Genomic DNA, 24,682 nt, shown 5'->3' on the forward strand with positions numbered 1-24,682 from the left:
GCATCATGACATACAATTGTGTTGATAAAACAGTGATATTAATTTGGCACTGAAATAAAGTAAATCCCATAGCTCCTGGTATGAATATTCCTCTGCACATCCTCTGTGTGCTCTGCAGACTGCACTGAAAGAGCTGCTGTCTCTCAGCCAGCAGGATGTCACTTCATAAGTTTATCAGCCAAAAGATCTCCATTTGATTAAAAAAAAAAATGCAGGTAGAGGTAAATACGGCAGAGAGAGGTAAAAACAAAAAGACTAATCTCTAGAAAACACCGCAGCGCAGAGGCTGGTGCTGCTTGCCTGCCTGAAGGAGCAGGATCAGCGCTCTGTGTTGTGCCAGAGTGAACATTTTGGATGATCAGTTCCAGCCAGGTAACATCTGACTGCACGTCCTGCCTCATGACTTATCCTGCATTATCACCCCTGCAGCTCCAGAGCTGCCGAGTTTCCCAGCCAAGAGCATGGAAAAAGGCAGCTTATTTCCCGTCAGCTGCCTACCCCAACGTGCTGCCACACGCTCCAGCAGGGCTGGTAGAAACTCAAGAGGGAAAAAAAAACCACCAAACCCTGCAGAGGGCTGGGAAGACTCATTTGTTTGGCATCTGTGTCGGTGCTGGGAAGGCAGCAGAGGCTGTGGCAGAGGCAGCAGGGCGCTGGCAGCACAGCTGGCACAGGGGGCACCAGCTGCAGGGACGCTGTGGGCAGGACTGGACCCTTCTCCCAGGCTGGAGCTCCAAGCTGGAGCAGTCCTCACCCAGCTGCTTTGCCACATTGCTCCATTTTTTCAAATCCCCCAGCCCTGACCTGCCCCAGGACCCCTCCTGTGGCTTGGGCACCTGAGGAAGGCAGAACCCTGCCCAGGCACTGCCAGCCCTGCCCAGGCACTGCCAGCACAGGCAGCAGGAGTGTGAGCAGCAGCAGCACTGCTGTCCCCTTCCAGAGCTCCCTGCAGCCCAGAGCAGGCTGGCATTGCCTGTGTCCCAGCGGGCAGAGGTGTGCATAGCAGGAATGCAGGGATGGGATGTGCTGGCCCGTCTGAGGAGAGATCAAAGATCCCTCAGAGCTTGGCCTGGAGTTCAGCCCAATGCCTCCCTGTGTCTCTTCCTGGTTTCTCCCAGAATTGTCCTACCCCTGTGTGCTTTATACAGCAGGAATAACAAGGGTGGTTTACTCCAGGAGCAGCTGTGCCTTGATGTACACGTCAGGAGTGGTCAGGTACCACTAAGGAAACCCATCTCACCAGCACAGAGCGCTGACCTCGGAGTGTCACACCTTGTCTTCTGCTTCCTGCCACAAAGATTCTCTTACCAGCAGACAAACTCCTGCATGTTTCCTCTGAGTGGGAGTCCATGCTGGATGAAGTCTGAAATATTTAATTTGCACTTGGTATCCAGCAAGCCAAAGTTCCCCAGAAAAACAGTGAATTGTTTCATCTCTGTGAATATCTCCAAGATTTTGTCTAGTTCCAACCTCTTGGCTCGGGACTGAGCTGTGGGTGTAAGTCAGCCTTCCCAAAGTCAGGGTTCAGTGTTTTCCACAGTGTTCATGGGGAGAAGGAGAAGGGAAATTCCCATTTTTTTTTTTCTGGTTCATTGAAACTGAAAGGTGAAGTATTGTATGATCCTTGAAACCAAGATTCACCACTGAGTCATGGCTCTCCACCTACGAGGAAAATAAATAAGACGCGAGGCTGGAGGGCTGGAGCCTGTGGAGGGACCAGGGAGAAGCTGCTGAGCCCCCTCCCAGGGGTAGGTGTGACCCCAGAGTGAGCATGGAGCCAGGGAAGAGGGACATTTTTGTGCTTTTCAGGGAAGAAACTGTGAGCCTGTGACTTTAATCGGAGCTGACTTTAGGGTTTGGCTTCATCCTGTGTTACCATTGACTGGATATGGATTTATACAGATGGATGGATGGATGTAGGACAAGAGCAAATGTACTTAGGTGTGCTAGGGGAGGTTTAGATTGGATATTTGGGGGAATTTCTTCACTGGAGGGATGGACAAGCTCTGGAACAGGCTGCTCTGGGAACGGCAGAGCCAGCACCCCTGGAAGTGCCCAAAACCCTGCGGATGTGGTGCCAAGGGACACGGTTTGGTGGTGGACACGGCAGGGCTGGGTTAATGTTTGGACTCGATGATCTTCGAGGGCTTTTCCAGCCTTAATCATGGCGTGATTCTATGAGTCAGCTGAATGCTTTGAACTGCGAAAAAGCCCAGGAACGTAAGGCTTTCTTTCCAAAATATTCCATTTAAAAGGCAAAGATATCCTGCTTAAAAGCAAACCTCCTTTCTTAGATACTCCATTTACCGGGGAAACGGAATATCCACTTTGGAAGTTCCCTAAATATTCCGTTTGACAGGAAAAGGGTCGCGGCAGAAGGGCGGGGGTACGGGGTGCTCCGCTCGCCCCGGATCCGCGCGGGGTTCGGGGGGATCAGCGGGGCGGGGCGGGGCGGGCGGCGCGGCTGCGCCCAGCGCACCTGGGCAGGTGAGGGGAGGGCCGGGCAGGTGAGGGGAGGGCCGGGCAGGTGAGGCGGGGCAGGTGAGGGCCGGGCCGGGCCGGTCCCTGCGTGAGCGCGGCCGCCGCTGCCCCAGCGCCGCTGCCCCACGCGCGGGCCCCGCGGGGCGGCCCCGAGCCCCCGCGGGACGGACCCGCCCCGGCCCCACGGACGGACGGACGGACGGACGGACAGGCGGACGGGGTGAGCCGTGCGGGGCGCGGGGATCGGACGGCCCCGGAGCCGCCGGGCGCGGCCCCGTCCGGCGTGGGGCTGGCGGGCGGAGCGGGACCGGAGCGGGGCCGGAGCGGGACCGGAGCGGGGCCGGTGCGGGACCGGAGCGGGGCCGGAGCGGGGCCGGAGCGGGACCGGTGCGGGGCCGGAGCGGGGCCGGAGCGGGACCGGTGCGGGACCGGAGCGGGGCCGGTGCGGGACCGGAGCGGGACCGGTGCGGGGCCGGAGCGGGGCCGGAGCGGGACCGGAGCGGGACCGGAGCGGGGCGGGGCTCGGGGCTCCGTGCGGGGCTCGGGGCTCCGTGCGGGGCTCCGGAGGCTGCAGCGGCCGGCCCCGGGGTTAGGGCGGCGGTGCGGGCGCCGTGCGGGGCAGAGCCCGCTGGAAACGCCGATTGAGCGCTCCTTGCCACCGGCCCCGCGGGCAGCGCCGCGCTCGCCCCGGGCTACGCCTCCCAGGGCGCTGTAAAGCGAGGCCTAAAGTTAGGGCAAGGCTGGTGTGTTCCCCCCAGTCCTTCACCCCTCACCCGCTGCAGTCTTCGGGTCGCGGCTGTTACACCCCAAAGCCCCACGCTTTGTGTAACAGCTCCTGCCCCTTCCAATTTCAGGGGCTGCCTGGCCGTGGCTGAGGTGACCCGGTTGGGGTGTGCAAAGTGGGAATTCAGAGTTGATCGTGTTCAGGTGTGCTGGGGACAGCGGGGGTGGTGGGAGGCAGGAGATGTACAGAGCTCTGAAATGTGGGAGCTCCGGGTTCCCGGTGTAGGGAGGTGATTCAGCGTTGGATGGGAATTCAGCCCGTTTCTCTGTGAGAATGTTTGCCTTTGAAAAAATGAATACAAGTCCATGAAATCCAGGATACTATAGTGGATAATATAGTCAAACAAAGGTAACGAGCAAGGAGAGGGGTCTGTGGGTTTACAGCAGTGAACCCGAGAAGACTCTTCCATCTTCAGAGGCTTTAATGGATGAGGTGGAGCAGGAACTCTGAGTATATTTGGATCTGCAGGCGGGGAGCAAAAACATCTGTGCAGCAAGGCTGTGTTGGGCTTCAGGATGGTTTTCCTGGTGCTCCGTGTGCTGTTGGACTGTCTGGCACCTCACCAGGGCCCCGAGTCCACCACAGCTGACCGGGGCTCTGTCCCTGACCTTGGTCACTCTCTGCAGCCCTGTTCCTTCCTGGCTTTGAGTGGTTCTTCTTGGGCTGAATGTCTCCAAGGAGAAATACTAATAATTAGGGTACAGGCAGTAATTACATCACTGAGCAGAGAGACATTAGCAGCACAGGGATGTGCTAATTATCCCTCCACAGCGCCCGAGCTGAGTGGGAATAAAGGGAGCCGGATAGTCCCGGGTTTGTGCACTGCCGAGGAGCCTCGGCAGAGCCGAGTGTGCACAGACATTCCCCGGGTGTCTGGCATTAGTGGAACCCACCGGCTCGAAGTTGAAGGTTGTGAGTGGCTGACTCACCGTCTGAGCCCAGCAATGGGATCCAAGTTGATTTGCTCTCAGTTATTGTGTCAACAAGTCACTGGTGATAAAAGGTCATAAAGCATTGTGGTGTGGAGCGCTGACAGACGCTGCCTGCTCGGGGACAATCCCGGCCAGCACCCACCCGCCCTGGCACCCACCCGCCCTGGCACACCCACCCTGGCACCCGACCCCTCTGCTGTGAGAGGCACAAATCCTCCTGTGCCGGGGATTTGAATCACCGTGTCTCACTGTGTGTGCACAGCACGGGTTATTAGCAGGGACTGCTTGTAAGGTTAAGTGTAAAAGAGATGGTGGAAAGCAGCCCCACTAAAGATTCTTCAAAACGACACTTCTTTTTTCCTTTTCAAGAAATGTCACTGACTGGTTTTGGTCTCAATTCCATGTCCAGGATTAACCTGGATTTTGTGCCTTTGCAAGCACTCTTCTGAAGATTTAATTCTGACAGCATTTCCAACATGGAGAACCACCAATGCAGTTTCAGGAACACTAAAATAATTTTGATTATTGCTTCCTGATCCTTTGCAGCTCCTGAGAAACAGTCTGGTAATGTGCCCACACATTTTCAAACTATTATTTAAAAATGGTTTGTAGTTGAAGCTGAACATTTTCTTTGCAGAAAAGATAAACAGATAAACTGAGTTGTGTTTGGATTAATTTTGTGTGAGCCCTTGCCTCTGAATGGGATCTGCAGGTATTTGAACAAATAAAACCTGTTCCTAGACTAGTTCTTGGATAGGATTTTTTTAATCTTCTCCATCTCTGCTACCAGACACATTTTGCAACTCCTCCAGCAATATTCTTATGGCTTATGGCAAAGGTGTACTTGTCATATAACTGCTTTATTAATGGAAATATTTGTAATTTCTCACCTCTTTCAGGAATTACAAAGGAATATGGGACATACACCTTCTGAGCACACGTGTAGTGCAGAAATCGCCTTCCAAAATCTAGACACTGAATGATGCCTCTACTTAGAGAGGGACACACGTTAATTTTGTTTGTTTGGCTTTGTTCTACACAAGGAAAATCTTGTTGGCTGGCTGCAATTGTATGAGCAGCACAGGGCTACTTAACAAAAACATTAAGTAAACAGCAGTCGATTTTTAGCAGCAGCGCAGGCAGACCTGCAGTTCATGTCCTTCTGGATAAACATCCTGGTTATTACAGGTCACTGCTGTTTGCCAATGATCATGCTGCATTCAGGGCATTCATGGAAAAGCTATAAAATGGTTTTCAGAGTCTGAGTCTGGTAAAACTGCCCCTGTGCCTCAGCTTGGCCCCTGCTCCTCGGCTGGGCTAAAGCCTCCCAGCCAGGTGAGCCCTTCTCCTCCTGGGTGCATCTGACAGGACTGGAGGAGCAGAGATCAGATCAGCCCCTTCTCCCAGGTCTGTGTGGAGGTTTTGGAAACTCTGCTGCCTGCTCTTGCTGTGGCTTGCTCGTAGCTTTGTCTCCTACTCGGGGTTTACAGCCCAGGTGTGCTCAGGGCTCGCGCTCCGTGTGCCAGCTGAGCTCTGGGAGGCTGAGTGTGAGCTGTGTCCCTGTAACAGTCCTGGACCCCACTTAGGAAGGTCTGTGCCTGCTGAGGGTGTGAGCTGTGTCCTTATAACAGTCCTGGACCCCGTTTAGGAAGGTCTGTGCCTGCTGAGGGTGTGAGCTGTGTCCTTATAACAGTCCTGGCCCCGTTTAGGAAGGTCTGTGCCTGCTGAGGGTGTGAGCTGTGTCCTTATAACAGTCCTGGACCCCACTTAGGAAGGTCTGTGCCTGCTGAGGGTGTGAGCTGTGTCCTTATAACAGTCATGGACCCCGTTTAGGAAGGTCTGTGCCTTCTCCTGGCAGAGGAGGCACCCAGCTGCAGCTGACCTGGAGCTTTCAGGGTGCAGTACCATAGGAACCACAGCACTTACACAGCACAGGGCCCTTTGTGGTTACATGAATTCCGTTTCCCTGAAGCCAGTGAGGCTCAAGTGAGCTCTAGCGGTGGCTCTGCTGTCACCCCTGCAGACCATGGCCCTCCACCCGCGGCGGGTGCGCCTGAAGCCGTGGCTGGTGGCCCAGGTGGACAGCGGGATGTACCCCGGGCTCATCTGGCTGAACCGTGAGGCGAAGCGCTTCCAGATCCCCTGGAAACACGCGACTCGGCACAGCCCCCAGCACGAGGAGGAGAACACCATCTTCAAGGTGAGAGAGGGGAGCTCGGCCATCCCACGGCTCTGGAACAGACACAAAGGGCTGGATTGTTGGCCGGGAGCTGGGCAGGCATCTTGGGAGCTGTTTGCAGGCACATTTTATTTATCTGACCTAAGAAAAGCCACTTTGTGCACCTGGATGCCAAGCCTGGCACTGCCTGGGATGGTGTTGAGTTCTTTAACCCTTTCCCACCACCAAAGGCCAGATGCTGTGTGATCCTTGGTCTGGGGAAGATGACTGCTGTTGGCTTCATCTGCTCAGGCTGGGATGTGGTCACTGGCTCGTTCTTGGCAGCAAACCATGAAATGCTGTTACATAAGTCTTAAGAGGTCCACCACAAGCTCATCACAAGCACTCATCGCTGCTGTCCCTAATATTCTTATCCCAAAGGATTCACTGTAACTCCCTGCACTCCTTTGAGGAATTTCTGACCTTTGTTTTGGAGGCATCTTGGACCAATAATCAGATTTTGGGGTGAGAGAGGGAGAGGCCAGCCAGATGTCTGTGGCTGTCCTTCCACTCCACTTTAACCGAGTCCATTCCTCCTGCACAGGCTCCCTGCCAAAAATTACTTCTGGTGTTGAATCTGAGACCCACAAAATCTCTAACCCAGAACTGTGAACATTCTTTTGGAATTTGGATTTACATCTATTTTTCTCCACTTTCTTTTAATAGAAAAACTATTAAAGTAGGAAATTCCTTCTTTGTTATCACAAGAGTTCTAATTAAGACTTCTGCACGAGAAGGATTTTACGGCGAATTTGTTTGGAAGTTTGATTTCTGATAAAAGCTGCTCTGTGGGGAGGGCTGGACTGAGCTGGCTGTACTTTGTCCCCAGGCATGGGCCGTGGAAACGGGAAAATACCAGGAAGGAGTGGATGAGCCTGACCCTGCAAAGTGGAAAGCCCAGCTCCGATGTGCACTTAACAAGAGCCGAGAGTTTAATTTGATGTACGATGGCACCAAGGAGGTGCCCATGAACCCCATTAAAATTTATGAAGTGTGCGACATCCCGCAGTCCCAGGGATCAATCATTAATCCAGGTGAGGGCTGGGCTGGCTCCCAGGCAGGCGTTGGTCCAAGGGAGCTCCTTCCCTCTCTGCATTAACTCTCCAGCTGCCCTTGTGCAGCAGCAGCAGCTGCCAGGTGAAGCCTGTACTTAAACTAAAAGGATTCTGAACCATCCTTTAGTCCTAAAACTAAAAGTCACACACAGTTGCATGTTTTCCTGCTAAACAATCTAATATTGGCAATACTGTGTCTTACTTCATCAGTACTTTTACCTTCACTTCTAGAATTATATATTAAACTGAAATTAGCATGTTGTTTGGATCAGGTTTATCCTTTTTTACTGAAATTTGAAAAATACACGAATTAATATTCAACAGGAAGATGATCTTTTCCCAGTGTTTCATGCTGATAATCCACCCACAAGAATGTGCTTGTTTGCAGGTTCCACTGGCTCAGCTCCGTGGGATGAAAAGGATAATGATCTTGATGATGAAGAGGAGGAAGAATTGAATCAATCTCAGCATGTCCCAATTCAAGAGACGTTTCCATTTCTTAATATCAATGGTTGGTGGCACAGACTAATGTATTAGTGAAGGTATTTGTTAGTAAATTGCTGAATGCTTGAAATAAAATCTGGATTTATTGAGGAGCTGTTGCCTTTCTGTAGATTCTCCAATGGCTCCAGCCAGTGCAGAAAACTGCAGCCCTGAAACTGTGTGGCCAAAGAATGAACCCCTGGATATGGAAATGCCCCCAACGGCGCTGCAGCATGACTTCTTCAGCAGCCCCGAGCTCTGGATCAGCTCCCTGCCAAGTATGTGCATGGGCTTGTAACAGTGCTTCTGTTTTGTACTTGAAAACCCCACACAAAATGGTATTTTGCCTTTCTTCCTGTGGCTGTTTGTGAGTGAGTGAGGCGAACGTGTGTAGTCTAAATAGGATTGTGTGTGGTGTAAACATGCCCATGAGGGCAGCAGGGCTTGCGTGGTGTCCCTGCTGCTGCTGCTCCAGGAAAAGCCACACTGATGGTTTCTCTCTCAGTGACAGACCTAGAAATCAAGTTTGAATACCGAGGAAAGGAGACCGGACCCACAACGACTGTGAGCAACCCGCAGGGCTGCAGACTTTTCTATGGAGAGCTGGGTCCTATGCCAGACCAGGAGGAGCTCTTTGGGCCCATCAGTTTGGAGCAGGTCAAGTTTCCAGGGACAGAGCAGATCACCAACGAAAGGCAGAAGGTGTTCACGAGTCGGCTGCTGGACGTTATGGACAGGGGACTGATCCTGGAGGTCAGCGGCCACGCCATCTACGCCGTGCGGCTCTGCCAGTGCAAGGTGTACTGGTCTGGGCCCTGTGCCCCCTCCTCCACCACCCCAAACCTGATTGAGAGGCAGAAGAAGGTCAAGCTCTTCTGTCTGGAAACATTCCTAAGCGGTAGGTAACTTCTGCTTCTGGAAAATGGCTTTGGACACTGGTCATGGCACTGTTGGAAAGGGTGGTCTGCACCGGACTCTGCCTGCATGCAGCAGGTGTGGACAGCGGGGCAGGGCCACTACTTCTCCCCTGACTTCAGGGGAGCCTGGAGCAGGTGTGTGGTGGGAGGAGGTGTGTAGACTCCTTTAATGCTCTGAGAGACATCAGAGGGCCTTGTTTTTAAAGAAAGCCCTTCACGTGCAAGGAGTGAGCAGTAAGTGTGTGAGAGGTGGCAGAGGACAGTGTGTAGGTAAGGCCGGGGGTGATGCAATGAGGTGGGATGTCGTGGGTGTTTCCAGCCTAAAGAGCACAACCCTGCAGCACTCTGCTTCTCTTCCTAGAGCTGATTGCCCATCAGAAGGGACAAATTGAGAAACAGCCACCATATGAGATCTACTTCTGCTTTGGAGAAGAATGGCCTGATGGAAAACCCAGGGAGAGGAAGCTGATCGTGGTGCAGGTAGGGCTCTGGGGTGACATATGCCAGCCTTGTTTAGTTTAGGATCAATTCCCATGGAGACTGAGATCTGTTCTTTTCTGCTGTGGCTTCTGACACCAGGAAAACTGCAGTAAGACTGGTGGTTTGGGAGAACAAATAGAAATGTGACACGTGCTGAATCGAACTGGTTTGTGAGTGCGTTTTAGGGCATTGTGTAAAGCATCTCTGCATCCAGGACAGGGGCTCTGCAGAGTAGCAGGGATATTCCACATGCCTTCAGGCTAACAATGGGGACTTCTCCAACAGGTCATCCCCGTTGTGGCGCGGATGATCTACGAGATGTTCTCCGGGGACTTCACGCGCTCCTTCGACAGCGGCAGCGTGCGGCTGCAGATCTCCACGCCCGACATCAAGGACAACATCGTGGCACACCTGAAGCAGCTGTACCGGCTGCTGCAGAACCACCAGGAGGGCTGGCCCATGCAGGCCCCGGCCCTGCACATGGCACAGCCGCTCCCAGCACAGTGACCCGGCTGCCACCGGGGCTTCTGGCCTTGTACATACACACAAGTGTTCCTTAACCTGTGCCTTGCCTGAATCTGAATAAACCAAATCTGTACGTCTCGTCATCTTCTACAATTTCAGCAGTCTGTGGTGCTTTTGTTTTGGAAGTGGTGCAAAACAGAGGGAATACTTCTAACTCCTTCAACATTCTCAGCTGTTTGCTTAAACAACACCCCTGTATAAATCAGATATCAGTTCTGTAATATTTTTTAATCTACTCTAATACAATGTATATAAACATTTGATCATTAGAGAGGGAGAAAGAAAAGAATCTGTGCTCTATTAAACTTGCCTTGACAATATCACCTTGTCTCCTTTTTTTCTCTTTAATGGGGCTGTAGCAGCAACCTCAAAGCCTGATGCTCCTTACAGTGTGGGGGATTTTTATAGGGATGCATATGGGCACGCATTGTAAATGCATATATAACAGAATGGGATTGGAAGGAACCTCTGGAGCTTCTCTAGTCTTCTCTGAGCACTGATCATTCAGATCTGTACAACCCTGAGCACTCAGTGATGGTACAGAGCTGCGAGCGGCTCCCAGCACGGCTCGGCGCTGTTCCTGCATTGCCTGGTTTGTGCCCAGGCTGTGAGCACTGCTCCTGTGAACTGTTCCTGTGCCCAGGCTGTGAGCTCTGCTCCTGCGCCCTGCTTTGTGCCCAGGCTGTCAGCTTTGTCAGCTCTGCTCCTGCACCCTGCTTGGTGCCTGGGCTGTGGGTGCTGTGCCTGCATCGCCTGCTTCGTACTGGGGCTGTGAGCTCTGCTCCTGTGCCCTGCTTGGTGCCCGGGCTGTGAGCTCTGGGAGCTCCGCTCCTGTGTCCTGCTTGGTGCCCGGGCTGTGAGCTCCGCTCCTGTGCCCTGCTTGGTGCCCAGGCTGTAAGCTCTGGGGCTGTGCCCTGCTTGGTGCCCAGGCTGTGAGCTCTGCTCCTGTGCCCTGCTTGGTGCCCGGGCTGTGAGCTCCGCTCCTGTGCCCTGCTTGGTGCCCGGGCTGTGAGCTCCGCTCCTGTGCCCTGCTTGGTGCCCGGGCTGTGAGCTCTGCTCCTGTGAACTGTTCCTGTGCCCAGGCTGTGAGCTCTGGGGCTGTGCCCTGCTTGGTGCCCGGGCTGTGAGCTCTGGGGCTGTGCCCTGCTTGGTGCCCGGGCTGTGAGCCCTGTGAGCTCCGCTCCCGTGCCCTGCTTGGTGCCCAGGCTGTGAGCTCTGGGAGCTCTGCTCCTGTGCCCTGCTTTGTGCCCGGGCTGTGAGCTCTGCTCCTGTGAACTGTTCCTGTGCCCAGGCTGCCAGCTCTGCTCCTGTGCCCTGCTTGGTGCCTGGGCTGTGAGCTCTGCTCCTGTGAACTGTTCCTGTGCCCAGGCTGTGAGCTCCGCTCCCGTGCCCTGCTTGGTGCCCAGGCTGTGAGCTCTGGGAGCTCTGCTCCTGTGCCCTGCTTGGTGCCCAGGCCCGCCCATGCCCGGCTCCCGGCCCTTCTCCCGGTTCCGGCCCTTCCCTCGGCCGTGCCGAGGCTGCCCCGCCCAGCAGCCGGCGGGGCCGGGGCCGCGCTCGGGCCCGCCCCGGAACCGCGCGGGCCCCGCTGATGGCGGCGGGGCCGGTTCCGGTGCCGCTGCCGGGGCCGCTGCCGGTCCCGGGGCCGGTGCCGGAGCCGGTGCCGCTGCCGGGGCCGGGGCCGGTGGCGGGGCCCGTTCCGGAGCCGGGGCCGCTGCCGGTGCCGCTGCTGGTGGCGGCGGCCCGCGAGGCGCAGGGCCCCGGGCGGCGGCGGCGGCTGCCCGCGGCGCGGGCGCTGCAGGCGGCCGGGGAGGTGCTGGCGGTGGCGGCGGGGCTGAAGCCGGCGCTGCTGTGGGAGTGCGGGCCGGCGGGCGCGGCCGAGCTGCGGCGGTACCTGCAGCGGCTGCGGGCGGCGGGGCTGGCGGCGGCGCGGCTGCACGTGCTGGCGCTGGGCGGCTCGGCGCTGGTGCTGCGGCCGGGGCCGGCGCTGGCCCGGCTGCTCCGCGCCCGCCCCGCGCCGCTGCTGGACGTGTCGGCGGCGCGGGGCCGCCCGGCGCTGCTCGGGCCCGCCGCCGCCCGCGCCCTGCGCCGCCGCCTCGCCGCCCTGCTGGGCCGCCTGCGCGACGCCGAGGCCGCCGCCGCCGAGCCCGTGACGGCCAGCGAGGCGGCCGCCGGCGAGTGGGGCCCGTGCGCCGCGGCCGGGGCGCTGCTGGGCTACCCCGCCGTGTACACGTTCGCCGAGGGCGCCGAGAACTGCCTGGCGCTCACGCCGCTGCGGGTGTTCACGGCGCAGGCCGCCTGCCCGCGCATCAGGGACGGGCTCCGGGTGCGCCTGTGCTCCTTCAGCGTCCCGGAGAGCCTCTGCGCCCCGCTCCGCGACGCGCTGGACGCCTGGTGCCGCGAGCTGCGCCAGGCCTTCGGGGCCCAGACGGATTTCGTAGATCTGCGCATTTCCAGCGAGGTCGTGTCTCTTCCAGCGGTTGCCTTGTAAAACGCGAGCATGCTCGGACTTCTTAGCCTTCCTCACTGGGACCGAGGCAGAAGATCCAGCTCCCTGTGTGTGCTGTCGCCTGCATCTCTCATGGTCCTTCAGCGCTGAAGGCTGAATTGTGACTGTCACCGCAGGGCGGTGGCAAAACCAAATACATTTTATTTTAAAGAACAACGAGTGTGCTCCCAGATACTCTGCTGCCTCGGTCCTGCCTGCCTGCGCATTGCACCCTGCAAAGTCAGTGTGTATTTGCAGTGGGCAGCTGAAGATTAATAAATGATTTGAACACTCTAGTGCTTTGAATTAGTGAAGTTTATTGTCAGCTCCGTGGGTATTTACTATGTGTACAGTGTGTGTATATTATATTTCAGGTATGTTTACTTCCCATGCGAGGCGGAGTCATGGCCTGCATTGTATCTGAACCTGCACATGAATGAGGGACAAGTGCTGCTGTAGAATGTCCACGGTGCGGCTGCAAAAGGGACTTTAAATCCCCGTCTCTGATGAATTCTTGTGCTGCTGGCAGCGAAGGGGAAGCAGCTGTGGCTGTGGGGATGCTCGGCCACAGCAGAGGCTGCAGGAGTGGGATGGAACAGGGCCCGCGGGGTGTGAGGTGGGAGAATTGCTCAGGGCACGTGAGGGGACTGTGCTGAAGAGCCCCCTGAGCTGGGCTCCTTTGTCAGTAAGAGTGGAGGTGGCTCAGGACTGAGTACCTCCCATTCAGGGAGGCAATAAATGCAGGAGGAGAACCTGGGGGTATAAACCCCAGGCAGGCTGGGTGCCAAGGGCACAGGATGCCCAGGATGCCCTGTCCCTCTCGCCCTGTGCAGGCACAGCAGCACAGGGCTCTTCCCTCGGTGCCTTGGGGACGGTCAGGGCAGCCTCGGGAGGAGCAGAGTAACCAGGGCTGCCGAGGGAAGGGGTGATGTCCCCGTGTTCATGGGATCTGTCTGGAGCGAGACCAGCTCGGGTATGAACCCAATGTGCACATGCAGAACAGCAGAAGGTGAGGTGAGCTGGGGTTGCTTTTGGTGAAGCAGAGGTCAGTGCCTGCAGTGAAGTCAGTCATCAAGGAGCTCCTTCACAGCCCGTAACTCGCCAGGAAGGCGGCGATGGCCACTCCTGCCACTGCCAGCAGGAGAGGGAAGCAGGGACTGCGCCGAATCTGCCAGGAGAAGCTGATGTTAGCAGGAGTGTGCTGGGGCTGCCACTTCCACCCCAGCCTAGCACACGCGCCCTGGGCTGGCACAAGGGGGTCTGTCCCGAGCTCCCACCTGCGCCTGGCTGCCGTGGCAGCGGTTCAGCTCGGCGCGGCACTGGCGCAGCCGCGTCAGGCAGGACTGGTACTCCTGGCTCAGCGCCTCCAGCTCCGAGCGCAGCTCCGAGCACTGCGAGCACAGCCAGGGGCTCTCGGCAGGAGCGCTGCCCTGGGCTCTGCGGGCACCCAGAGCGGCCGGGCAGCTGCAGCCGCTGCAGCGCTGCGCCCGCGGCTCTGCCCGAGCGTCCTCGGGTACCTGCGGGGACAGAGAGCAGCTCAGCGTTACTGCGGCGTGCTGCTGGGGCACTGCCCGCCTGCTGCCACCCACTGTGCCCGGCTGCCTCCACCCCACTGTGCCCACCTGCTGCCACCCCACTGCCACCACCCCACAGTGCCCGGCTGCCTCCACCCCACTGTGCCCGGCTGCCACCCCACTGCCATCACCCCACTGTGCCCACCTGCCCCTCTGTGCCCGCCTGCCGCCTCCTGCCACAGCACAAGCCCTTTTCCTTTCCTTTTCCTGTCGGCTCTCAGCTCTGCTACACCAGTGATGTTTCTCTAGGTCCTTTCTAATAACTCCCTGCTGGCTGAACATTGCTGTAGGAATTGGTTGGCAGGAGGCTGGCTTGGTGGCAAGGTGTGTCCAGGGCTGTAAAGCTTTGCTTGGTTGGGGCTTTTTGCAGCCCAGTTGTACAGGCCTTGCTTCTGTTGGCAGACCCTTCCTGGTTTTTTTTATTGTTGCTATTATTGCAAGCATTTTCTTTTCCTCCTCTCCTTCCTTTTTGCTTGGTTCTTAAAATGTGGCTTTGGTTTTTCCCCGGGGGGCTGCTGGGGCTCTCCTGTCTGTGAGAGCAGGAGGGGTTTGCCAGGGAGAGCTCTGCTCCTGCAGCCAAGGCTGCTGCAGCCCTGCCCTCGTGTGTGGGTGCTGAAGCAGGGGATTAGGCAGGAGTGGTATCAGGATCAAATTTAGGGCAGGTAATGCTTGCAGACACCAAGCCTGGGTTACCTGCAGGAGCTTTGGTGTGTGGTGTTTCTGCTGAGTGACTTCCTCACCTCGTTCTCCTCTGCTGTGAGCTGGAATGTCCTTTTCTGCATCTCATCCTTCAGACTTTCTGTTCCCGCCTCCTCCTCCTCCTCCTCCTCCTCCTCCTCCTCCTCAGGGTGCTCTGACAGAGCACTTTGTTTTTCCTTGGCAGGAATGAGAGATGGGGTCTGTGTGGTGAAAACCTGGTCTAGAAAACAGTCAGGCTCCTGATGAGAAACAGCTCCAGGCTCTGGGCTGGCTTCAGCTCTTGTTTCCTCAGCACAGCTTAAGGATAATATCTGTGTGCTATGCACAAAGCAGAAGACGCAGGAGATGAGTTTGTTATCACAGGCCCGTCTCTGCTGTAGCTACAAGTTCTTAAGAGCAATATTTCTAAGCAGTTGCCAGAAATGGAGGGGAGGGAGAGTTAAAATGCCTTTTTTATTGCTTTCTTTTTCTCAAGTACAGCTGGAATTGCAATTATAAACTGGAATGTGTTTTGTTTGGAAAAAATATGGCATAGCCACTGAAGTAGAATTTGCAGTAAAATCCATTTATTTTCCCACCATAAATATGTTTATGTTTTAATGTTAGCTAGCAAAACAACTCATTCTGTGCAGCTTTGAAATGACCTTTTATTCCTAGAGCACTGTAGACTTTTCCTAGAGTCAGGGCTAGTGTTCCTGTGTCCAGGGAGTGCTACCTGGGGGTTACAAAGTTTGCTGACCTTTCCTTTGCACCGTCACCTCCTGGCTCTTCTGTTGGTTGTTCTGCTTGTGGATCAAGTCTGGGAACACAAAAAGCAACATTATTGTTTATAGCACTAAAGGAGGTCTCTAACTTTGTGTGTTTCTGTGTTACTTACTCTGCAAATGGCTGATTGTTGCCTCCAGTGTTACTTTCTGCTCTTGTTCTTTTTGCAGTTTATCTGAAATGAGGATAGAAGATCAAGGTTGGTGTAAATCTCTGTGTATCCGTATGCAAGGGTAGTACTTTTCTGTTCTGCACGTGTGTAGAGTGGAGCAGACGTTGTTGGCTGCTCTGGACTTCCTTCTCTTTCTTCTCTTTCAGGGATTTGATTTTTAGCTGTTTATTGCCCTTTCTTTTTTGGCAGCGTTTTCTCTCGTGCCTTGTGTTCAAGTCATTCATGGTTTATTTTAAAGCTGTTCATGCAAGACCAGCTATGAGATTAGAATTGCAACCCGCTTTCTCTTCCTTAATTATGTTTTAAAATAGCCATGTGTGAGTTTCAAAGAAGATGTGTGAGTCTCCTTGCCTCTGCCTGAGCTCTCAGCTCCTCTGTACTGCCCTCGCCACCCAGCACCCGGGGCGGCAGCGCTGGCTTTGGGCCTGCCAAGGGCGAGAAGTCCTGCTTCCAGCCGAGGACACATCTTAGCTTTTATTTTTCTGGTGTCCCATTTCATCCTTTCCTCTGGGAAAGCCACTTCTGTGAACTCTTTAATCGAGTCAGGAGCAGCTTTTGGCGGGCTCTGGCAGTCACAGCCCTGGTGGCACGCTGGGGCGCGCAGCTGGGAGTGAGCCCTGCTCGGAGTGCCGGGCTGCGGGAACCCTTCCCCGGGCCCCGCGGTGGGCACGGCCGCTGTGCCAGCCCTGGGCACGGCCGCTGTGCCAGCCCTGGTACCACAGCCACTGTGCCAGCCCCGGTACCACGGCCGCTGTGCCAGCCCCGGGCACGGCTGCTGTGCCAGCCCCGGTACCACGGCCGCTGTGCCAGCCCTGGGCACGGCCGCTGTGCCAGCCCTGGTACCACGGCCGCTGTGCCAGCCCCGGTACCACGGCCGCTGTGCCAGCCCTGGTCACAGCCGCTGTGCCAGCCCTGGGCACGGCTGCTGTGCCAGCCCCGGTACCACAGCCACTGTGCCAGCCCCGGTACCACGGCCGCTGTGCCAGCCCCGGGCACGGCCGCTGTGCCAGCCCCGGTACCACGGCCGCTGTGCCAGCCCCGAGCACGGCCGCTGTGCCAGCCCCGGTACCACGGCCGCTGTGCCAGCCCTGGTCACAGCCACTGTGCCAGCCCTGGTCACAGCCGCTGTGCCAGCCCCGGTACCACAGCCACTGTGCCAGCCCCGGTACCACGGCCGCTGTGCCAGCCCCGGGCACGGCCGCTGTGCCAGCCCCGGGCACGGCCGCTGTGCCAGCCCCGGTACCTTGGATGTGGCGGATGTGGCCGGCCTGGCGGTCGTTGGCACTGCGCAGGGCGCTGGCTCGCTGCAGCAGCTCCCCGTGCTCATCCCGCAGCGCCCGCAGCTCCCGCCGCAGCTGCTCGTTCTGCGCGTCCGCTCGCTGGCCAGGACAGACAGATGGACAGACAGACAGACAGACAGACAGCGGTGTGGCTTGGGAGCACACCACAGCTCGCCTCGTCCTGCCCACACCACCTCCCACTGGCCCAGGCTGCTCCCAGCCCTGCGCAGCCTGGCCTGGGCACTGCCAGGAACCCGGGGGCAGCCCAGCATCAGCAAAACACAGCGAGAGCTGCTGGTGCCGGCGTACCTGGAGCTCGCTCTGTGCAGCCTGGAGCTCGCTCTGTGCGGCCTGGAGCTCGCTCTGTGCAGCCTGGAGCTCGCTCTGTGCGGCCTGGCAGCTGTTGGTGAGCTCGCTGTGAGCCGTGGCAGCGCTGCCCAGCTCGGCTGTGAGTGCGGCGTTGTGCTCCTTCCACAGGGCCAGCTCCTCTCGCGCCGCTGCCAGGCTTCTCTGGAGAGCAGGGCAGGGACCGGGCCGTGTGACCCAGGGGTGGGTGTGACCCAGGGGTGGGTGTGACACAGGGATGGGTGTGACCCAGGGATGGGTGTGACACAGGGGTGGGTGTGACACAGGGGTGGGTGTGACCCATGGGTGGGTGTGACCCAGGGATGGGTGTGACACAGGGGTGGGTGTGACACAGGGGTGGGTGTGACCCATGGGTGGGTGTGACCCATGGGTGGGTGTGACCCAGGGATGGGTGTAACACAGGGGTGGGTGTGACACAGGTAGGTGTGACCCAGGGGTGGGTGTGACACAGGGATGGGTGTGACCCAGGGGTGGGTGTGACACAGGTAGGTGTGACCTAGGGGTAGGTGTGACACAGGGATGGGTGTGACACAGGGATGGGTGTGACCCAGGGGTGGGTGTGACACAGGGATGGGTGTGACCCATGGGTGGGTGTGACACAGGGATGGGTGTGACCCAGGGGTGGGTGTGACACGGGTAGGTGTGACCCAGGGGTGGGTGTGACACAGGGGCGGGTGTGACCCAGGGCCCGGGATCCTGCCAGCCTGCCCTGGGCACCAGCTGGGCTGTGCTGGGCAGCGCTGGCTCCCCGATCAGAGGCACAAAGACCCGTGTGGGGCTGATGCCATCTGATGGACAGAGCCAACAAGGGCAGCTCCCTCTGGAACACGTTCCTGGGGTAATGCTCCCTTGTTTCTCTGTGAATACCAGTTATGCTGCGGGTCAAAGCAATTTGCTGCCTCTTGGGGAAAACATATTTTTATAGAAATGGGCAGTTCCCTCTGGAACACGTTCCTGGGGTAATGCTCCCTTATTTCTCTGCAAATACCAGTTATGCTGCGGGTCAAAGCAATTTGCTGCCTCTTGGGGAAAAGCTATTTTCATATAAATGAGCACCTCCAAAAAAAACCCAGCTCTGGAGACCTCGTGCCCTGGTGCCTGTTGGTGTGAGCAGGGCAGGGAATGGCCCGGAGGGATGGAGAGGGAAAGGGATTGCAATTCAAGCTGACAAAGCCGAGGACATTTCCCCAGCTGTGAGCTGTCTGTAACTTGATGTGCAGTGAGCACAGGTTGCATTAAAGCTGCTTTAGGCTTTGCTGAGTAGCTAAAACTTCATTTTTTAAAATCTTTGCTGCTAATGGCAAGCCTGTCATTGCCTTTCCCTGACGTGTGCTTTCTTTGTCACAGTTGGACTGCGTTAAAGCCAAGCCAGGTGTAAGACATACTGCTCACCTGAGAGTTCTCCAGCTGCTGCTCTGTTAGGAGTTTGTCCTCCAGAATCTTCTGAAAATCCTCTTTTGCCTTCTGCTCATAGGCCTGCTTCTGGTCCTCCATCTCTATCAGGATTTTCTTCACACACTCCTTTGAGTAACTCTTTAAAGAAGGAAGAGCTTGAAGTGCTTATCTGTCAGATTCCCACCTTGCTAAACCTGAGTGTTAGCAAACCCAGAGCGTGTAAACGCTCCTGTAATGTGCTGTGAAGCATTGCTTCAGCAAAGAGTTAAAGGCCTTTTTGGATAGGCATCTAATCAGATTGATGTAGAAACTGAGACCCGGCCCAGCTACAAGGCTTGGTTTTTGTTTTCCTGCCTTTCCTCACCCGTGTTTGTCAGTGAATCAGACATTACCTGGGTGCAGGCCTGCAGCTGATTTTCCAGCACCCGTAGTTTACACCTCAGTTTGTCCTCGTTCAGCTGGCCCTGGGGAAAAGCAATTGGAGTGAGATGTGAAATCATGAACTGCACAATGTGCCCCCAGTGTTTTGTTGGGTTGTTTGGATTCATTTTCTCCCTTCATCTGTAATCAGATCAAAGTCTCTTCAGGGCTGAGAGCTCAAGTAAACCTTCCCAACCTCAGGATAAATGGGACACGGGGGAAGTGAAACTTTTATGGATTGAAAACCTGTCCTGAGGCAGTTTCTCTGGTTTCTGAGTGCAGGTGCTGGCAGTGACATGTCAAGTTAGGAGCGAGGGGATTTTGGGTTGTTGTGGCTGGCTTTGGCACAAAGCCTCGAGCTCAGCTGCTGGAACCGTCTTGTCTGGCTGTTTCCTCAGAAAATAGGCTGGGTCTGTGTTGCAAGATCTGCAGCTGGGCAGGGGGATCAAGGGCACTGGTGATGATTCATTTTCCTCACTGTCATCATCTCCTCTCGCTGTTAGTCAGGCTGCCAGGCTTTGTGGGAGCAGGCTGCATGCAAATTCAGATAACATTTCCAGCAAAGGGTTCACGTAGGCTGTTTCCCACCAGCAATACTGAGAACACCAATATCCTCTCTGCCCACTGCCGCTTGAAGTCACGACTCTGAAAAGAAACTCCTGGATGTTACAGGAGCAGTTGACAGACCCGAGCAAAACCAGACTCCCTGGTGTCTCAGCACCGGTTAGATTTGCACAGAAGCACCCCAAGGACTAAATCTTCCCCGCTCAGTTGTTGGTGAAAATAGCTAAAGTAGGTGGAATTTTGAAAAGCAGTGTTAGATGTGCAATGTTCTGCCTGGTTTTGCTCAGTTCCCCTCCTCTGTTGTCTGCAGAGGTTCCAGCTGTGCACAGATGTGGCAATCAGACCCTTCCTGTGCTCTGGAGCAGAAATCCTGAAGGGTTTGGGTTGGAGACACTGTCTGAGCATCCTCCTTCATCTGGCAGCGCTTCTCAGTCAGCCAAGCCACTTTTACAGCTGGTGGGGATTGAGGCACAGCCCCGGGCAGGAGGGTCTCTCTGACCTCGGGGTGAAATCGTGGGAGGGGGAAGGCACCAAGTGCTTGTCCTGCAGTCTGACACCCGTGCTCCTGCAGGGCGTTCACTCGCCCCATGAGCCTCAACCACACGTGAGCAGCACCTCAAAAATAACTCCATCGCAGGAGTTGCTGCCACATCATTCTCAGGTACTCAACAGCTCGTCTTTGAAACCCAAACCGTTCGAAAGGCTTAAAAAGCTGCTACAGCAAAACCTTGGCATCTCACCTGAGGCTGGAAGGGGCAGCCAGCCCTCACTTTCCATGGCACAGCGTCAGGGGGAAGGCTCCATCCCTCCCTCCCTCCCTCCCTCCCTTCGCCAGCGCCCCTGGAGAAGCCCCCAGCCCCACCTGCATCGCGAATCCCCTCCCGGCAGCAGCATCTGCCTGGGGGCTCCAGCACCGCGGATGGCCAGGCTGAGCAAAAGCTGAGTTTTAGGCTGAGGAAGAGCTGATTTTTAGGCTGAGGAAGAGCAGTGTGCTCTCCTGCAGCAGGAGCAGCAAGGAGCACCCACCTGTTGTCATCTGAGGTTTCGTGGCCACTTCCTGCGCGTGTGGCTGAGTGTTTTTTCCTGCTCACGTTATATTGAAGGAGCGAGCGAAGGCGGAAGTTTCTGACCACAGGATGTCTAAGACAAGTTTTTGTACCCCCTCACCCAATCACTCGCCTCTCTGCCCCAACAGAACTTTCAAACCACTTTTTTTTTTAGTGCCACAGCAGCATGAATTGTTTAAGGATGCTATAAGAAAGCCTCCTCTATTATATAAAATGTATAATTTCCATTTTGCATCCCCATGGGAGACAGAAGGGCCTTTCCTGCTGGGTTGGGCCAGCCTCCCTGCGCGGGGAGGGGCAGCGAGGCCGGGCAGGTGCCGGGGGCTCTGCAGCTCTCTGGTACCTGCCAGGATTTCTCTGAAGCCTGCAGCAGGGTGGACAGGAGCTCCTGTAAAATCACCATCTTCTGCTTGAGCAGCAGCTCGCGGTGCAGGGCCTCCTGCGGGAGGGCAGCAGGGTCAGCGGGCAGAGCTGGGGCACAGCCAGAGCCCCAGCCAGGCCTGGCCCTGCCTGGCGCTCCGGCTCTTTCTTTTGGTTGGTCTTTTGGCCATGTCAAAATCGGGCTTTTAACACCCTTCATTTAGCAATATTAATAATAATGTAATCAGCATTATTCTTGATGAAAAGCAGCTGTCCCAGATGGGGCTGAGCACTGTTTGGTACCTACCTGCAGGTAGTTGGAGAGCTGCACCATTTCCTGGAAGGGAAAGGGCAGATGTTTAAAAAAGGATTGTTTCAGTTTATAAACATGTCATGAACTTGCTACAAAAAGCTAAATATTTCTAAATGAAGTGAATTAACAGCCTGTATTTGGGTGGAGAAGAACCTGCTGGGGTCCATTGGGTTAGTGTTTCCAGGGAAGTGGAAATATTTCCACAACAGCTGAACTTCCAGGCGTTCAGGCTGGTCATTACCTGTGCTTTGCTTACCTTATTTAAAACTGCTATTCCCCAGCTGAAATGAAAAGCAGAGTGTGTTACTGAGGCATCAGGGAGGGTCTCCAGCCTGGGCAGCCCCTCCCCAGCCGAGCTGTGGGTGTCTGTGCCCTCAACCTTTCTGGGGGAGCACTTTGGGCATGGGGAGCTGCGCCAGGGAGGGGCAGGAGCTGCTTACTCTGTCTGCTGGCTCGAGTCTGTCACTCCTGACCTTGGGCTTGGGAGGGTCTGCGTCCCTGTGGGAGCAAGGTGAGAGGGTGTGAATGGTCCCCCTGAGGGGCTCTGGATGTTTTTCCATCTCTGGAGGGTGTCCGTCTCTGCTCCCATTGCTCCCAGTTTAAATAAAAAATAAATGGTTATTAAATAGTGTCCAGTGACAGCTCAATGGGCACAAGAGGCAAAGAAACGCCCGCTCTGATGGGCAGAGAAGCAAAGGAATTTATTCTGCAGGAAAGTCACTCCCCGGCTGACCCTGGGGCAGAGCAGCTGCTCAGCAGCACTGGTGGTCACTCTGCACTGGTTTATCCTTCCCCAGGAAAAATATTCCTAATTCCCAGAGTGTGCAGGGAGCCAGGCTGGGGCGGTCAGAGGGATGGGAGGGGGGATGCTGGCTGGGGACCCCGGACAGCTGCAAGGAGATGGGAGCGGGGCGGGAATGTGCTGGGAAATCGGAGCGTCCCTCACCTACCTTGGGTGTGCACGGAGCGCCGCGGTGCCCGGGGGGGGCTGAGGCTCGGCGGGGACTGGGCAGGGGGGCAGCTGGGGCAGCTCCTCGGGTGCTGGAACGAGAGGGCAGCTGGGCTCAGCCTCCGCCAGCAGGTGAGGGCAGGGGCTGAACCCGCAGGCACCGACGGGGGCAGGAGCACAGGGAGATGCCAGGGAGCTGTGGCAGCCCCGCGGGGATGTGCTGCTCTGGCTGCAGCAGCTCCAGAGCCCTGGCACAGAGCGGGGAGCAGCCTGCTGCCTGTGGGGGTGCGGAATGAGCACCCAGAACGGGACGGGGGGCCCGGGCAGAGGTGCCAGCCCTGCCCGCCGGGCTGCGGCTCTGCACAGCTCACAGCGCAGGGCTCGGCACCCACAGCTTGCTCCAGGAGCTGCTGGAGCGAGGGGCAGCAGGGCTGGGGCACCGCTCTGCTCGCTCCGGTCCAGGCTGGGGCTGTGCGCATCACCTCGTGCTCGGCTGTCTGCTCGCACAGCTTTGTGACCCCGAGGTGCCCCGGGGAATTTAAATCGACAAGGAGATGTGTTTGGCTCTGTCTGGGGTGTTCAGCACAAAGGTGCTGCTGAAGGCAGGGAGCCCTCCGGGTTCCTGTGTGCCACAGGGTGGGTAACGAGTGCCAGGGACTCTGCTGCCCCCTCCACCCTTCCCGCCCGCAGCTCGGGTGAGGGAGGGAAGCCAGGGGGATGGAGCTCACTTATCAAGGGTAAAAATAATTCCTGTAAGTGCAGAGCTGCAGCCTGGCAGCAAAAAGGTGGAGTAGTACTTGGAGAAGTGGCAGAAAAACCTCCATTGGGTTCAAGGCTTGACAAGCAGGAGAAGAGCAGGGAGGTGACTGTGAAAAACACAAAACGCGGGTTTTTATCTGTTCAGTCTGCATTCTGGCTGTGTTTTGACTTGGATGCTGATGGGCCGAAGCGGGATGAGCTCCCAGCCGTGCCCTGGGGCAGGAGTTACCGGGGCAGGAATTTTACCTGGAGCGGGATGCTTGCTCTGGGCTCCACGTGTGAGGAGGGCTCCGGAGGGCTCGGTGCCTCGGGCGGGTGTCCCGGCAGGGTCCCCCCGGGCCCCAGGTTCCTCCTGCGGAGGAACTCGCTCTGGCGGGCGCTGTTGGCCGGGCGGCGCGGGGCCCGGGCAGGGCTGGCGCCGTCCCTGCGCCGCAGCCGCTCCCGCTCCCGCTGCCGCCGCTCGCTCCGCTCCTCGAAGCTCTCGCCCGGGCACGGCCGTGCCCTCCTGGGCATGGTGGCCTTGTCCCCTGGCGGCCTCTGCCCTGCGGAACCCAAAACGCAGGGGCTGAGCAGAAATGAGCCGTTTCTGGGGTTTCTGGGTGTGGGGTGGCAGGCAGTGCTTCTGGAGTGCCAGTTACATCTGGGACGCTTCCATACTGTTTAGTTTGTATTAAAATCTGCTCTGGCTTTCTTTTTGCTGTCCCGGTGGTAGCTGTGGGGTGCTCAAAGTTCATTCCTGGTGCTATCTTTTACTGTAGGGGCCTCCTTTGAAGGCAAGCTGCATTTTTGGGGTGGTGCCTGGGTGGGGAAGGTGCCCACAAGCCCCAGTCTGGACACGGCTCCAAAAGCTGAGCGTTTTTCAACTCATTTTGCTCCGGTTTTGAAAAGGCCCAGTTGTGTGTTCTGCTCAGTCTCCATTCATCCATCTCTTCACTCATCCATCAGGAAAAGCTCAGCCCTCTCCCACCTCTGCTGCCTCTGGCTTGCCCTGCCTGTCCCAGGGCTGTAAAAGCCTCAGTTCACCAAAAATGCACTGAAAAGCAGGATAAAGCTTAAAGAAACACAGTCCATTACTCACCCCAGGCTGAGCAAACCCTGGACGCTTTCTTGACAAGCTAATGTTCTATTTCCTCCTTTTCTTACCCCAAATCACCCTCTCTAATTAAACATGTCCTCCATCTTTGCTTTCCAAGCTCTTACACTTCTTCCTTCAAGGGAAACCAGGAAAGAACCCCTCTGCTTGTCGCTGGCTCACGCTACAGTTCCCCGGTGCAAGCTGTGGGGCTGAAAATGGGGTGGAACAGGAGGGAAAAGGCTCCGGGTGCTGCTCTGGCCTCTGCTGCCCCGCAGCGCCTGGGGTGCTGCCACCCTTACCTGGAGCCGGGTCCCGTGCTGCCGCCGGGGAGCCGCGCCGAGCCGGGCGCTGCCGGGCAGGAGCACGCCCCGGCTGCCCTGCTCATGCCAGCCTGCTCATCGTGTGCCCCCGCTCTCCTGCTCTCTCTCTGCAACAGGAAACGCTGCAGCTGCGGCCGAGCCCCGGTTCCTGTGTGCGCTCACAGCCCGGCTCCCGGCGGGGTCAGCCCCGGTGCCCAGCCCGGCTGGAGGCACAGCCAGCAGGTATCTTCTGGGGCATCTCCCC

The 24,682-nt window shown here is 56.8% G+C and overlaps 3 protein-coding genes across 7 annotated transcripts; 2 read left to right on the forward strand and 1 right to left on the reverse strand.

Moving 5' to 3' along the window:
• Positions 1-2,530: 2,530 nt before the first annotated feature.
• Positions 2,531-10,198, forward strand: IRF6 (interferon regulatory factor 6). 3 transcript variants are annotated; one of them, XM_085561070.1, is made up of 9 exons: positions 2,601-2,701; positions 5,097-5,910; positions 6,035-6,397; positions 7,245-7,449; positions 7,859-7,981; positions 8,085-8,231; positions 8,459-8,851; positions 9,232-9,350; positions 9,636-10,198. In XM_085561070.1, exons 3-9 carry the CDS (start codon positions 6,224-6,226, stop codon positions 9,855-9,857), a joined length of 1,383 nt encoding a protein of 460 aa, XP_085417196.1. In that variant the 5' UTR covers positions 2,601-2,701; positions 5,097-5,910; positions 6,035-6,223; the 3' UTR covers positions 9,858-10,198. The 3 variants fall into 3 exon arrangements, with proteins under 3 accessions (XP_021395159.1, XP_085417196.1, XP_085417197.1); XM_021539484.4 differs by lacking the exon at positions 5,097-5,910 and having other exon boundaries at positions 2,531-2,701; positions 6,221-6,397; XM_085561071.1 differs by lacking the exons at positions 2,601-2,701; positions 5,097-5,910 and adding an exon at positions 3,337-3,408 and having other exon boundaries at positions 6,221-6,397.
• Positions 10,199-11,463: 1,265 nt separating this feature from the next.
• Positions 11,464-12,656, forward strand: C26H1orf74 (chromosome 26 C1orf74 homolog). The gene has a single exon (XM_021539482.3). The coding sequence runs from the start codon at positions 11,464-11,466 to the stop codon at positions 12,361-12,363; it is 900 nt and encodes a 299-aa protein (XP_021395157.3). The 3' UTR covers positions 12,364-12,656.
• A 1-nt stretch (position 12,657) lies between these two features.
• Positions 12,658-24,564, reverse strand: TRAF3IP3 (TRAF3 interacting protein 3). Of its 3 annotated transcripts, XM_085561072.1 has the most exons (16): positions 24,418-24,564; positions 23,290-23,585; positions 22,286-22,376; positions 21,776-21,833; positions 21,592-21,616; positions 21,330-21,359; positions 21,006-21,101; positions 19,004-19,075; positions 18,609-18,749; positions 17,160-17,360; positions 16,814-16,949; positions 15,511-15,573; positions 15,373-15,432; positions 14,675-14,853; positions 13,638-13,877; positions 12,658-13,528 (listed from the first exon to the last, which is right to left on the reverse strand). In XM_085561072.1, exons 2-16 carry the CDS (start codon positions 23,554-23,556, stop codon positions 13,445-13,447), a joined length of 1,743 nt encoding a protein of 580 aa, XP_085417198.1. In that variant the 5' UTR covers positions 23,557-23,585; positions 24,418-24,564; the 3' UTR covers positions 12,658-13,444. The 3 variants fall into 3 exon arrangements, with proteins under 3 accessions (XP_085417198.1, XP_085417200.1, XP_085417199.1); XM_085561074.1 differs by lacking the exon at positions 24,418-24,564 and having other exon boundaries at positions 17,223-17,360; positions 23,290-23,571; XM_085561073.1 differs by lacking the exons at positions 21,006-21,101; positions 24,418-24,564 and having other exon boundaries at positions 23,290-23,571.
• Between the last annotated feature and the right edge of the window lie 118 nt (positions 24,565-24,682).

This window comes from Lonchura striata, chromosome 26, assembly GCF_050655825.1.
Source record: "Lonchura striata isolate lonStrDom1 chromosome 26, ASM5065582v1, whole genome shotgun sequence".
Lineage (NCBI taxonomy): Eukaryota > Metazoa > Chordata > Aves > Passeriformes > Estrildidae > Lonchura > Lonchura striata.